Source organism: Macrotis lagotis, chromosome 2 (assembly GCF_037893015.1).
Source record: "Macrotis lagotis isolate mMagLag1 chromosome 2, bilby.v1.9.chrom.fasta, whole genome shotgun sequence".
NCBI classification, from domain to species: domain Eukaryota; kingdom Metazoa; phylum Chordata; class Mammalia; order Peramelemorphia; family Peramelidae; genus Macrotis; species Macrotis lagotis.
This window is the reverse complement of record NC_133659.1, coordinates 113,356,194-113,371,325: the sequence shown is the minus strand read 5'-3', so window position 1 is coordinate 113,371,325 and position 15,132 is coordinate 113,356,194. Positions and strand designations below refer to the sequence as shown.

The following is a 15,132-nucleotide window of genomic DNA, read 5'->3' as shown; positions in this document are numbered from 1 at the left end:
CCAGCCGCACCCACAGCCGCACCCTCCGCGGGCGGGCGCGTGCGCGAGCGAGGAGGCAGTGCGCAGAGGTCATAGGGCTGCGCAGAGGTCATAGGGCAGCGCCCCGGGACGCCGGCCACGCTCCGCCCCTTCGCTTGGCCCCGCCCCTTTCCTCTCGGCCGCGGGCCGACGCCGACGCCGTCGCTTAGCGACCGCGCTTTTCCCGAGATGCCAAGGTTGTTGTTTGGGCTCTGTCCAATCAGGAAGGCGGGGCGGCGGCGCCGCCGGCCAATAAGCAGCGAGGCCAGGCCCGCGACGGTTGAACGCGGCCGGAGGACTCGCGGCCTGCTCTGCGGCCCCAGCTGGGTGTCCGGCGCTCCTCGGCCATGCCTTCCCGAGTGGAGGACTACGAGGTGCTCTTCACCATCGGGACCGGCTCCTACGGCCGATGCCAAAAGATACGGAGAAAGAGCGACGGCAAGGTGGGAGCCCCGGCCCGGCCCGCCGCGGAGCGGGAAGAGGTCCGAGGGGGGCGGCGCCGCGGACCCGCCATCCCCGAGGGCAGGAGCGGCCCCGGCCCCTCCGGGGGGAGGTCCCGGCTCGTGCCCCCCACCCCGGCCCGCTTCTGTCGGGGTGTCTCCGCCCCGGAGCTGCTTCCCTTTGTCTCTCTCTGCACCTTCCCGTGGTCTGCTCGGGTGTGTTTTCCCGCCTCAGAGCTTCCTCCGAGCCTCCGGCCCCGCCCCTCCCCTCCCCCTCTGCTCTCCTTGGGGTCGGGGCCGCCCGGGGGGCGTGGCAGGGGCCCCAAAGTGGCCCCAGCTGGGTTTGGGCCCATCGCCTTCCATGACGCAGCAATGCTTCCCGAGACTCCTTTTCTTTTTTAGGTTTTTGCAAGGCCATGGGGTGAGGTGGCTTGTGCCCAAGGCCACACGTCTAGGTCATTATCAAGTGTCTGAGGCTGGACTTGAACTCAGGTCCTCCTGACTCCAGGGCTGGCGCTCTATCCACTGCGCCACCTAGCCGCCCCAGTTCTAACTCTTAAATCCTCTGATTGACATGAAATACCGACGTTTGGATCCCAGCTCTGACACCCCTTAGAGCCTGAGCCCCCCCATTTGTGAAAGGGAATCCCCTCAAGTTGGCTTCCCCGCGCTTTTCTAATCTAAGTCTCTATGGTGCCTGCTGCCATACTTGCTAGTACCTATACAAAGATGGGGGGCGGAGGCATGGCGATTGCTCTCTATAACTATAAAATAAGTTTCAGGATGGCGCAGAAATATGAAAGAGAAGCGAGCAAAATTGAGATAAAAGATGTGCCATCTATTCTCTGAAATGAACCACCGTCATCAGAAGTGGGGAGGACGTGATCACTTCATTTTAACTTAAGAATCCTTTTTCATCTCAATGATAATGTTATTGTAACCATTTCTCCTTAAGTTAAAATGTGTCTCCTTACTAAGTATTCTTTCTTGACTTTATTCAATCTCTAATGTCTGAATCTCTCCAGTGACTGTCGACAAACAGGGCTCTTCTGCATTTATCTCTGATTAAAAGTTTCTGCTGCTGCTGCTGCTGCTGTCTCAAAACAGAGTAATCCACTAGGGAAGAAAACTAAGTGTATGACATTGACCCCCAAACTGTATGAGCAGCTTCCTTTGAAATTGGGAGAAAGAGGAGTCTACAAGTTAATATAGTATTGCCACAATGAGTGAATTACTGGAATCATCTCAGATAGTAGTATTCTAGGGGCCTCTAGGTGGCGCAGTGGATAGAACACCAGCCCTGGAGCCAGGAGGACCTGAGTTCAAATTCAGCCTCACACACTTAGTAATTACCTAGATGTGTGACCTTGGGCAAGTCACTTAACCTCATTGCTTTGCAAAAAGCCAAAAAAATAGAGATAGTAGTATGCTAGATTAATTGCATGTAGAATTTGAAATTGGAGTTTAAGTTAGTACAATAGGATACTTCACTAAATTTACATTTTTAGTAGACCTGATTTCAGTTCCTCATCCTTTGGGTGTCTATGAGCAGTATATCAATCTGCTGTGCTTTAGTTTCTGCACCTATAATAATGATAATAATAATGATAGTGGTAGTAGCTAATAGGTATATAGTGCATTAAGGTTTGCAAAATGCTTTATATGTCTTTATATACACATGCTTAATAAGTAAAATTAAATAACATAAGCTGTCTTTCATCTCTAAATTTTGATCCTATAATCTTAAATTAGGCATTACAGAGCAACCTGCAGGGGTTCCAGTATGAGGAAGGGCACTTCTTGCATGTTTTTTTAATAAATGCACATATATTCCATTATTTATGGCAGATATTCATTTATCATGTGTTACAGTGAAGACTGAAACCCTCTGGTAGACTGGAACACTTTAAAGACAATACCTAAAGTACAAAATATTTCCCTGCCTCTATTAAACATGAAAAGTGTGTCTGTGTGCATCTGTCCGTCCCTGTTCATGTCTGTCCAAACAACAAAAATAAACTATATGAGTTCATTGATCAGCAATTTTCAATGCTTAAAGATTATATAATACTTAATATACTGAGTTGACATTGGAAATTCTTATTTTAGGTATTAGTTTGGAAAGAACTTGACTATGGCTCAATGACAGAAACTGAGAAACAAATGCTTGTTTCTGAAGTGAATTTGCTCCGTGAACTGAAACATCCAAATATTGTCCGATACTATGACCGTATTATTGATAGATCTAATACAACACTTTATATTGTGATGGAATATTGTGAAGGAGGGGATCTGGCTAGTGTTATAACAAAATGCACCAAAGAAAGGTATGTATGGTTTTCTATATTGAGCTTGAAATGGATCTGGTTTTTGTTTAAAGATTTTTGTTTTGTCACACAGGTGAATTATTATTATTATTAGCAATTTCAAGTCAACACATACACACACACACACATACAATGCCTATTATGTAAAAGGCACTATTTATCAAGTGCTCATAAAACTGAACTAGATGCAAAAAACTATAAAGTAGGATATAATAAATGTCTCAGGAAGATCTGAGTTCAATTCCAGCCTCAGACACTTATTAACTTTGTGACCCTCATCAAGCCATTCATTTTCTCTTTGTCTTAATCCAGTGGAGAAGGAAATGGCAAACTCTTTAGTTTCTTTGCCAGGAAAATCCTATGGACAGCTATAGTCCATTGAATCACAGAATCAGACAGAACTGAAGGATTGAACAACAATAACAAATCACCTTCCATGTGATTTTTTTTTTACTATAGCTATTAATGTAAGTGTACATGGCATTAGGAAGGTATAGAAAGAGCTGGAGAAGATTCTGAGAGGGCAGAGGTTGGAAGGAAGTGAAAAATCAAGAAAGGCTTCATTAAGGAGAGGGACCCTTTAAAATAAGGGATAGATACTAGTCAGGTGATTTCATTGGTATGGAGAACTCTAGTGTGAGGAAACTCCCTTGACAAAATGCCATTTGGTACTTTCTGTAATTCCTTAGTTTTACAAATCTGCTGAGAACACTGAGAGTAAGCAACTTATATACTATATTAGAGGCAGGACTTGAAACTTGTTTTTTTCTGGCTCTCGGCTTTTCTTCCCTTTAAAACCCAAGGGTGAATTGAGAGATCTATCTAAATTTTTAAAAATCATATAAGGACTCAACCACTATGAATCAGTTTGGAGACCCCTGAGTCTTTATCTTCTCTCTGTTGTGATAGGTCTGTTTATACTTTTGATATGTGTGTATGTGTATACATATATGAATATATCAATGTTCATTTACCCTTTTGAGTAAAAAATGGTGTGGATTTTTTTTTAGAGAAAGTATGGTGAGAATAATAGAAGCAGTAAAAATTTAGGATTAGAAATTTTGAAATCTTTTGGAATTGCCAAATGTCAGTGAAGCTTATTTAATTGAATTTGTTTTTTTCATAAATTTTAGAAATATGATCTATAGTCACTATATATTAGCTATGCATTTTATCTGATAATTTGAGATGTAGGAATGTTGACTCAGCATTGTTCTATTTATAATACAATATTATAGTATAATTATAATAATCATTCATCATTATTTCAGAAGTCTCATGTTATTTGCAGTAGTTTATTTTTATCTATTTCTCTGCTATAGACATTACTCAGATGAAGATTTTGTTCTCCGCGTAATGACCCAGCTGACCTTGGCCCTAAAGGAATGTCATAGACGAAGTGACGGTGGCCATACTGTGTTGCATCGGGACCTGAAGCCAGCTAATGTTTTCCTAGATAGCAAGCAAAATGTCAAACTTGGAGACTTTGGACTGGCTAGGATATTAAACCATGATACAAGTTTTGCAAAAACATTTGTTGGCACACCTTATTATATGTCTCCAGTAAGCGTTTCAGAATTTGAATATCTTGGTCATATCTTAGATAATGCACTAAAGTGTTTTGTTTTTCTTGGGGATTAGGAGAGGAATGAGAGGGTGATAAGTTAGATTCAAAAATAAAATTAATTTAAAAAAACTTTAAAATTTTAGAATTCAATTTGGTTTTGTTGAGTGCCTTTCACAGCAGTTAGTTTGAAATGTAACTATATTGGTTCTGCTTGGTAAAGAATTATAGTATTTTAAGAATACATAGCTATATTCATATTTCATAGAGAATATTTGTGATCAAACTTGTATTATTAAAACTTAGTCATTTAGACTGGTTAATAGCTTTCTTATGATAACAAAACTATAAATCAGTCAATTACTTTAAGTACAACAAAAGGGCAATTGTACACAGATTGGCAATGGCATTTTCCCAAGGGATCAAATTCCAGTTTTGAAATCCTCCATTATAAAGGAAAATTAAAGGTGGCTCTTGCCAAAGTTGAAACCCGCCTAGTTATTTCATTGTAATTAGATCTGTTGTATTTCCCCCATGGGGACTATAATCAGTATTGAGAAAGTTTGTTGACTTAATCTAGTTAATATTGTGGATTAATAGAGAACATACATTTATGATCCAGTTTGCCAACAGTCTACTTTGGAGAGAGAGTTGACTTGGCTATAGTTTTCGGATAAAAACAGACCTAAAAATCATAATATGTTAAGGTTACTTATTAGTGAGAAAGAGGCCAAATCTTATTTGTAGTTTGACATTCTATGTTGAATTATAGTTAGCCAGCATGCCTTGAAGGAGTTGCATTTATTTCAGAAATCAATAGCAAAATAACTTTTTATTCCCCCCAAAATTTTTAGGAACAAATGAATCGTATGTCCTATAATGAAAAGTCCGATATCTGGTCATTAGGCTGTTTGCTGTATGAATTGTGTGCCTTAATGTAAGTATGATGAACCATTGACAACAACACACTCTACAGTTTTCTATTACATATTGTTGTATAGCTTGTCTCTATGCAAAAAGTCCACATTCCTTTTATGTAGCTAATTCAAATTATATTACATACAGAGCATGAAAGAATCTGGTCTAAAATTGGGATAAACAACTATTTTAGACTTTATTTTAAGCTACAATACATAGCACTGATACTGTACTTGTTTAAACTCCTGTAATTCATATTTCAATTTGAAGTCTGACTGAAAGATAAATAGGTTTGAAATTAATAGTAGTATTGCTTTTTTTTTTTTTGATGATGATGGAATATAGGAGAAATCTGAGGCAGGAAGGCAAAGAAGAAACTCCAGGGGATTTATTTCTAAGGAAAAAAATAAAGCATTCCCTTTATCAAAGGAATGCTTGATTATCCCTTCTCCATCTTTTCCCTTGTAAATATTATAAAGAAAAATAATTAATTTATAAACTGAAATCAAATTATAATTTAGCTGGCTTATTAATTTTGGTACAATCACTTATTTTTCCTCTCTTCCTCCCTTTCCTCAAGTGATTGATGGAATAATTGGGTTAATGATTGTGCTATATACAATTTTTGTGTAGCTTTTTAAAATAAATATTCTTTGGATTTTCATTTTCACTTTTTTTCTTTCAGGCCTCCTTTTACAGCTTTTAGCCAGAAAGAATTAGCTGAAAAGATCAGAGAAGGAAAATTCAGGCGAATACCATATCGTTACTCAGATGAGTTGAATAACATTATAACTAAGATGCTAAATTTGAAGGTAAGGATGATTGTGTTATGATTGAACATGCTTATTTTGGTGTTTATCTAATTTTTTAAAAAGAAGTACTGTGTAATCATTGAAATGGATATACTTAGAAAACTAGCCTGCTATTTGAGACAAGTGAGAACATATGTAAGTTTGACAAATTAACTGTCCTCCAGGGCTTGCCTGCTGTTGCTTTCCTTTTTCTTTCTGCTCTACACCCAACAGATGGCAGGCAGGAAGAGACGGGAGCAAGAAATGTGATTTCAGACTCAGTCACTTCCCCTGTTCTTTGCCAATGGGGGGAGTTAGAGCTAGGGTTCTGTTGAGAAGGGAGTTGGGATAGGGCCGGCACAACATGAGTGTTGCATTTAGCCCAAGCAGAAGGGGGGGGGGGAGAACAAGCATCCAAGCATCATATGAGAAAATGGATTTGATTATATAGGGACAATATGACTTAGAATAGGGAAAGTGATAATGTTTGTGGAGTAGGAACTTAGTGAGCTTGAGAAGAGGGGTGACTTGCTCCAATAGCTAGTAAAGTAGGAGTGCATGGGGTGTCCAAGGAGGACTAGCACCACTGCTATGAGGGATGGCTGAAACCTTTTTGAGGCTGCTCATCTACTTTTAGTGTCCACATGTCACCTAACTCTCACCTGTGGCTCCAAAAAGCTATAACATGCATTGATAGTCATATCCTGACAGGCAAAACAAAATTGAGGGTAACTGATAGGTCTCAAACCTGACAGTAAGTTGGGGGATGTCTGTCTCAAGCATTGAAGATTTGCTCTGGTAGAATGGGCAGATGAGAACAATTTGTTCCAGTGCCCATGAAGGTTGCTGAAGCAGGTTCTGTGGAACCTTTGAAACCTGATCAGACATTGAAGACACTAAGGTCATCTACTGCACCCTGGGCAATGGCCAGTCTTGACTTTTGTCTTGCCACTGGACTCTGATTCTGGAAGAGAGAAGAGAGTGACTGAAGACTGCAGTTCTACCTCACAAAAATCCAGTTTGTGTGCAAATCAAGACATTACCCTGGGATGTCACTGATCTTTTTTCAAAATGAAGGATGAACACAATAACTAGAAGAATTATGTTTGAACCTGAGTCTTCTGACTTCAAATTTAATGTTTTTTTTCCATGATACTATGTTGCCTCTCTGAATCAGAATAGAAGACTATCAAAGGGATTATATTATTATATTATAAATGCTGATTATACAGTGCTTTGTGATTTGCCACATGGTTTCCATATTTAATTGTGAGGTATATACTATTATATTATTATTCCCACTTTACAGATAAAGAAACTGAGATCAGTTAAATGATCTACCCAGGTCACACAACTAGTAAGTATTTGAGGCTGAATTTGAACTTGGGTCTTCCTAATTTCAAGCCCAGTACTCTAACTCACTGTGCCATCTAGATATCTGTGATTCTGATTGTGGTTTAATTTTTAGTAGATATTAGCATCTGGTAGAATTGGGCCGAGTCCCTTATGAATTCTTTATTCTGAAGAAACATCTAGGCAAATGAGGGTTGGTGTCAGAAGTTGTGCTTGGCATACTTTTGTTTATCTAAATCCTGTGCCATCCCTTAACTATAAAGAGTGCATCCAGGTTAGCCAACTTTTGTTATAAATGGGCACTATATTCAAAATTCATGTGACTATGTGGCAATGAAAATAATTACCTCAGATTATTAAACTGTTATAGGAAATGGGTCATGGTTAAGAAAAGGGACCTATACCTTACCTAGAGTATATCATAGGACCTATCTCATCACTAGACTGGTTTTTTCCTCCATATGTGTTCAAGACTTGTACATAAAGCAATGGTTTTCTTACTTTAGAAGTAAAATCTGCCTTCTTAAATGTAACTGCTCAGAGAAATTTTATCGTGATTATTTGTGTTTTATATTTTATATTTTCTCAAGGATTACTGTCGACCATCAGTTGAACAAATTCTGGAAAACTCTCTCATAGCAGACTTGGTAGCTGAAGAAAAAAGAAAAAATCCTGAGAGGAGAAGGCGACGATCTGGAGAACCTGAAAAGCTGCAGAATTCAGGCCCTGCAATAACTGAACTGAGACTAAAGGAGCTACAATTACAGGAGAGAGAAAAAGCCATCAAAGCAAGAGAAGAGAGGCTAGAACGTAAGAAATAGTATTTATTTTGAAAGGTGGGGGAAAATGGGTCTTTTTGGATTGAAAAAAGAGAGAGCATATTTATTTTTCATTGATCTCAAATAGTCCTACTAATTCAATATTAAACAGTGAAATTAATTTTTTGGTAGCCAAATTCTATATGGTAAAAGCCTTGATAAGGAACTTACATTAAAATGTAATTTTGTAAGTTTCAATTGAAGTTATAGACATTTTAACATAATTTATATAGATTTCTTTTGTGAAAAAATGACTAAATTGTGAAAAAGCATGAAATGATGAGTTCTGTACAGTTTGCTTTGATGCTTTGCACATCCTTTGTCTTTTTTTTTTTAATGAAATATTGGCAGGTGATGACACGAGAGTGTCAGGTTTGGAGTCAGGAAGACGTGAGTTTCAAACCATGCCTTAAAACTCTTATTAGCTTTGCGATCCTGGGCAAGTCATTACACTCTGTTTGCCTCAATTTTCTCATCTGAAAATAGAAATAATAATCATCTCTCTTGCAGGGTTTGTTGTGAGGATTAAATGGGATAATACTGATAAAGTACTTATTATCATACAGCCTGGCCGAGCTGGTGCTTCATAAACATTGATTCCTTTTCCTCCAGGGCAAGTGACAAAAGATTAACTGTCATACGGTGTGTACTTTTTTCCTTTTTTTTTTCCCCCCCTTAAAGAGAAGGAACGTGAACTTTGTGTCCGGGAGAGACTGGCAGAAGACAAACTCATCAGAGCTGAAAATTTATTGAAGAATTACAACATGTTAAAGGAACAGAAGATCTTGGCATTGGCAAATAGCCCAGGTATGAGATTTAAACTGAAACCATCATGCCCAATGAACACGTGCTGTTGTGAAAATACTTTTAATAATTGTTTGTGTGCTGCACAGAATCCTATCTTCAGAATAAATTTTTAAAATTTTATTTGAACTACATTGTATTAGAAATAGGAACCTGTAATGGCAGAATTTGGTTAGACTCTCATCTGAGAGTTTGTGGGATAAAGTGACCTTAATTTTATGTATAAATTAAATAAAGGATCTGTACTTTCCCCTCATTCATTTGTTAAATGGAAAATGTATACTTGTTACACTAAGATTTACCTTTTAAATGAATTTCAAAACTTTACTGGTGTAATTTCCTTTTTATAAATTAGAACTTAATGATGCTAATGTAACATAACAAGCATTGCTAGAAATTAGAGCCTAAATTTTATCTAAATCTAACTTTCTTCTTTAAAGTATATTTTAACTAATTGGGTAGAGAAGACCTTGTTCAGACCTACTCCAGGTTGAAGTATACTATATTTGCTAAAGAACATATTATATAGCATGAGCTTCATTTGCCTCCTTTCCCTTTGGTTATTTTTTTGTTTCCTGCCATATTATTTGGCTTTCATGAGACTTGTGATTATAATATGCATAATTGTGTCACCTTCTGACTGGTTCCTCCATTTCTTTAGAATTCCAATCCTAATTTGATTTATGATCTCTTGAAGACACAGGGAGCTCTCCTTCATATATTTCAATGATAGCATAAATTGTTGACCACTGTCCACCAATCTTAATGTATATCTGGGAGAAGCAGGTTGTGAAACCACCATCTCATTTTCTTTGATTTTGTGATTTTAAACAATTTCCAATAAAATGCAGTGGAAAATTGTTCTTATTATGTTTCTCTTCCCTGAACTATTCAAGATAATGTATTATGAATAAATTACTTTCTGAATTCTTTAGAAAATTGATTATAGCCCCAATATAGTGTGCAAAGACATGCTGTACAATAGTATTTGGTATAGTAGTTTCCATTTGGAAATTCACAAATCAAACAGAATTTAGGTTAGAAGGTGTCTGTGTGTCTTTTAAGATTCCAGGATTTAAAACCCAAAATGAGAAGCAAAACTAGAATCTTCTAAAAATTTAACTTGTCATACACTATACATACAGTGCTTTAGAATTTGCAAAAAAAAATTGCAGTCATTGTTTCATTTGAACTCACAACAAACCTGTGAGATAAATGCTACAGGTATTATTGTCATATTACAGATGAGAACTGAGCCTCAGGTTAAATCACTCAAATAAGGTCAGAGTTAATAAGTGTTAAAGGTAGAATTTAAACTAAGTCAACTAGCTTCAAAATCCAGCACTCTCCTCATACTACCACAATCCACCCTTTTGCAGTATTTTGAATCTTTTAGTACTTTCCAACATTCACATTAATTCCTAACTTAGATTTTTAGCAGTAAACTTTCCAAAAAATATATTTGGTTTAGGATAGACTTAATTAGGGTCTCATTCCCTAATGAACAAAATTTTTATTCACTTTAACAAATTGTTATTCTATGCATTTTATGTGACAAATCTACACCAAAGCATATTTTGATGTCTTGCAGAACATTGAGGAAAATGTTTGGTTCCCTTCCTGAGTCAAAGAATGATTGTTTACAGCATGTTCTTTTTTTCTTCTGATGTATTTTTCATTTCCCTATACCTATCCTATCTCCAAAAGTTATCTTTTAATCTTCTATCTTCTGATATCAAAGGAATAAAGTCTCAGTTCTTTATTATTGCTAGAAAATTCATTCCAGAAAGAAATAGTTGAATTAATTATATGAAATTACTTCAGTATACTAGTTAGAACAAACTTGAATTTAACTCTAAACAAGGTGGCCACCACACAGGAGCTCAGAGGGCTTTGTGGCAGAAAACTGGCTGGAGCATGTTCCAACTCATCTGACCTTGTGTGTTCTAGAGTGCCTACACGTTTGAATAGTTTTGGACATCTCATAGACCATACAGAAATCTATTTAATAGAAATATGAGAGGAATAAAATTGTCATTTTGAATCACCATCCATGAGGCACAGGAGGCATTTCAAACATATTAAGGTTTTTCTCAGACTATGCCAATAGAACATGACATTTATAGAATGTCATATGGAAAGTATTTTATGATCTGGAGATTTCCCCTCTTTATCACATTGCTATCCATTAGGGACTTTTCCTCTTTGAATATTAAATAATATAATTCAGGAATTAAGCCCCTACTGGTTATGATTAACAAGGTGTTAGGGATGCAAAGTTAAAACAGTTTTTACTGGTATTAAAGAAATCTAATGTGAAGAAACAGACCTCCTTTTGAACAAAAGATGAAGAAAAGTCTTTCTATTCATCTTTATTCCTATCTCTTTAAAATATTTTTTTTTCATTTTTCATTTAAAATTTTTAATGCCAGGGGCAGCAGCTAGGTAGCACAGTGGATAGAGCACTGGCCGGGTCTGGAGTCAGAAGGACCTGAGTTCAAATATAGACTCAGACACTTAATAATTACCTAGCTGTGTGACCTTGGGCAAATCATGTAACCCCATCACCTTGCAAAAACCAAAAAATAAAATACTGTCTCAAACTCTGGATCTTGTGAATCTTCATGCATATTAATTCTATTAAATAAATTACTACTTTCCATGTCCAAGGCATTCTCCTCTAAAAATTAAGTTTGTTGTCACTTAAGAACAAAACATTTTTGTAATGGGGAAAACAGTCAAGTTCATTAAAAAAGTAATAAGCCTTTATTAAGTATAAAGTGAGAAGAGATGCAATATTCAAACAGTCTTTAAGAATAAAATATAAATAAAATGATGGGTGATTTTTTTTTAAGATTGAATCAATGAACCATATTTTCCCCCCTTTATTTCAGTAGTTAGACTTCTTTTGATTAAGTAATTCAGTGCCAAAAATCTGCCAAATAATGGAAAGACAACTGTTTTTCTTTAGTTTATGTTTCTTGGCTTTCTAGTATTTATTCTGTTGTTTTCTGAATTGAAAGCTCCCCCCCGCCCCGAAACATCTAACTGGCATCCCTCTATCACTTGAGAGAATAAAGTTGAAAAAAGTCAAATCAGTATGAATTTCCTAGGTAACTTAAAAACTGTTTTCTTCTTTTCTTAAGAACTATTTGATTTTCCCTCATCTCTTACCAAGAAGAAAGTTCACTTCAGTGGGGAAAGTAAAGAGAATGCCCTGAGTGGTGAGAATTCTGAGAATTATGTCACCAGCAAGTCCAAGGACAGAGACTTGAAGAAGAGACTCTATGCTGCTCAGCTGCGTGCGCAAGCCCTGTCAGAACTGGAAAAAAATTACCAGCTGAAGAGCAGACAGATTCTGGGCATGCGCTGACCAACGCTGCGCTGCCAAAGACTGGACAGTATTTATACTGTGGCCAAGTTAGAGATTGATATTCAACTGCTGTGTCTTTGATATACCTGGTTCTGTGAGCCATGTCCTTTTTTTCTCAAATCAAAACACTTGGGAAATGTTTTTGGTATTATTCAGGTTTTAAAAAAAAAAAACACAACACATAAATAAGAACGATAGAGAAATGACACTTGCTTTTATTGAATTTTTAATCCTGTGTACACAACAAAAATAACAATTTTTTACTTTGATAAGTATATTTTTAAACCTTAAAAAGGAAATTAATAATGTTAAGAGAAAATGAGAAGGTTTATGAGTTTACCAAAAAGTAGCTCTCATCTAGATTATGCTTAACATGCCTGAAATTTATTTGTGGGGAGGGCTGTTGTACTGTGATTTCAATTTTCTGAAGAATTAAACTGATGAGGCCTGTGAAATGTAGCAAGTGAGAAAAACTTAACTTGATTCTGCTTTATCAGTGGGTCACTGACTACATTGTACTTCATTCAAAACCTCTCTTTGATTTTAAAAAGTGGGAGTTCTTTGTACAGAGGGCCTACACAGGTTGTATTATATAAATTCTGTATCTTTGAAACTATAGTGTTCTGCCATTCCTCTGTTGAGTTTGTATACTGAGTAGCAGCAAAGAGAAGAGTCATTTTCTACCCATCCTCCTTTTCATCACCAAATAAAGTGTTCTGGAATTTTCTTATATTATTGAAAACCTCATTTATTAATACTTCGAATAAGAAAGTCAGATTCAGAAGGTGTGTAGTCTAGGGTAGAGGGGTCAAATATGCAACTCATGGCCAATTGAAACCCACACCACTGAAATATATGACCTGAGCCAGATTAAAATGTAATGGGGGATGGGGCAGCTAGGTGGCACAGTGGATAGAGCACTGGCCCTGGAGTCAGGAGTACCTGAGTTCAAATTTGGTCTCAGACACTTAATAATTACCTAACTGTGTGGCCTTGGGCAAGCTACCTAACCCCATTTGCCTTGCAAAAACCTAAAAACAAAATGTAATTGGGGGATAGTTAACAAAATAAATGAAAATTCAGTAACTATATTAATATGTGGTTTTCTAAATATATTGCAGGCAATTCTTACATACGGTTTAGTATCCCTCCCTCTCCCCCCCCCCCCCATTTCTGCTTGATTTTGACTCCACTGCTCTAGGGGATAGCACATTTAATTGATAAATAAGAGGCTAGATGGTATTGGCCATTTTACTTACTTAGTACATCGTTGATTCATTCTAAGCTAAAATTTGTTAATAGAACCTATCCTTGAAGGAATCATCCCAGAGAAGCAGGATTATCATTCAGGAAGACCAGAGAGTGGGGTTTTAAAAAGATTTTGATTTTTCTTGTTCTTTGTTAGAGGTCCTCAGTATGCCTACCTCTAAGTGCAACTGATTGAAATGATGCTTTCTTGGAAATAGGAATGTGGTCTATAATCATTTTTAATTTAAAGAAATATGACTGAACTATTACACAACTAAGCATACAGGCTTCCTTTCATGCTATTGGTCCTAGGATCTGTGGAAGACAATTGATAATTCTGTCCACTCTCAAAACATTGATAGCAAATCATTATGGTATGCCCTGTGACTATATAAGTTAAATGGTAAGAAACCAAACTGAAAAACCTTAATAGGTCCATTATGATTATCAGTGTTGAGGGAGCCACAACTTGCAGAGCAGGTGGGTGAGAAGCCTGTCTTCCTTTGAAAAAAGTTTATTTTGTCCTACAACCTAAGTAGCCTCTGTCATTCCCACATCTAAAGAGGGATAAAATGCTTAGAAATGAGAAAGGGATAGATTTCATTTGACTCTGAATCTTCTACATTCTGCATTTACTGGACAAATAAACCTGTTTTTTTCTTCATCCCTAACTGGGCATTCTCTTGCATGGAAATAAAGATGGAAGGTTAGAAGAAAGAGGGAAAGTAGTTCTACTTCTATTGTCACCATATTCAAAAAGCATTTTGGTAACAAATCTGCTTAAAAATAGTTATTTAAAAAACAACAGACATAATCCTTGGCCTCACAGAGTTAACATTATAGATATTGTTGTTGTCCAACATTAAGTTATAGTTGAATATGAGGACATTAAACAGTGACTTAACACTTGCTTTGAGTAGTAACCACCTAAAGATGGCACTGCTGTTCTATCAGCTATAAGAATGTATACCACTAAGATGAGGATTCAAGTTGGAGCTATAGATGGGTGTTTATTATAGGTGGATGTTTATTCTTAAAAACCTACAAAGATGTTTTAAAGGAGATAACCTGTTAGGAAGACTTATCTATGCCTAGCCTAATTCATTTTCCATACTTTTTAGGCCCAGTTCTCCTACTTATAAAAGATGGAAAATAACTGATTATAACAAAACCTCATCATAATGGGGAACCTCCAAGTTATAGAAACTCTTACAATGCCAATTAAAACTCATCTCTGGGTTAGTAAATAAAAACAAAGGTGCTGTCTATTCACAGAAGACCAGTGACTTAACCCATAAGCTAGTGACCTAAGAAAGATATGAAGCCAGTTTTTCTTGACATTAAGCCCAACACTATTATATCACATGGTCTCATATAATACTTTTGAAGTTTATAAAATGCTCTTTTTTTAATTTAAATTTATTTTTTATTAAAGATAATATTTGAGTTTTACATTTTTCCCCCAATCTTGCTTCCCC

General features: G+C 36.9%; 1 protein-coding gene across 1 annotated transcript; it reads left to right on the top strand.

Moving 5' to 3' along the window:
- The first annotated feature begins 202 nt into the window (after positions 1–202).
- NEK2 (NIMA related kinase 2) lies at positions 203–13,136 on the top strand. The gene is made up of 8 exons (XM_074222610.1): positions 203–461; positions 2,568–2,785; positions 4,108–4,348; positions 5,204–5,286; positions 5,953–6,079; positions 8,002–8,221; positions 8,911–9,036; positions 12,180–13,136. The coding sequence occupies exons 1-8, from the start codon at positions 366–368 to the stop codon at positions 12,404–12,406; spliced, it is 1,338 nt and encodes a 445-aa protein (XP_074078711.1). The 5' UTR covers positions 203–365; the 3' UTR covers positions 12,407–13,136.
- The last annotated feature ends 1,996 nt before the right edge of the window (positions 13,137–15,132 follow it).

Bases quoted from the DNA above. Each gene is read 5' to 3' on its own strand.
- NEK2 (XM_074222610.1), top strand. From the start codon at position 366: ATGCCTTCCCGAGTGGAGGACTACGAGGTGCTCTTCACCATCGGGACC. The intron at 4,349-5,203 runs GTAAGCGTTTCA...CAAAATTTTTAG, and splicing joins CACCTTATTATATGTCTCCA to GAACAAATGAATCGTATGTC. The intron at 5,287-5,952 runs GTAAGTATGATG...TTTTTCTTTCAG, and splicing joins TATGAATTGTGTGCCTTAAT to GCCTCCTTTTACAGCTTTTA.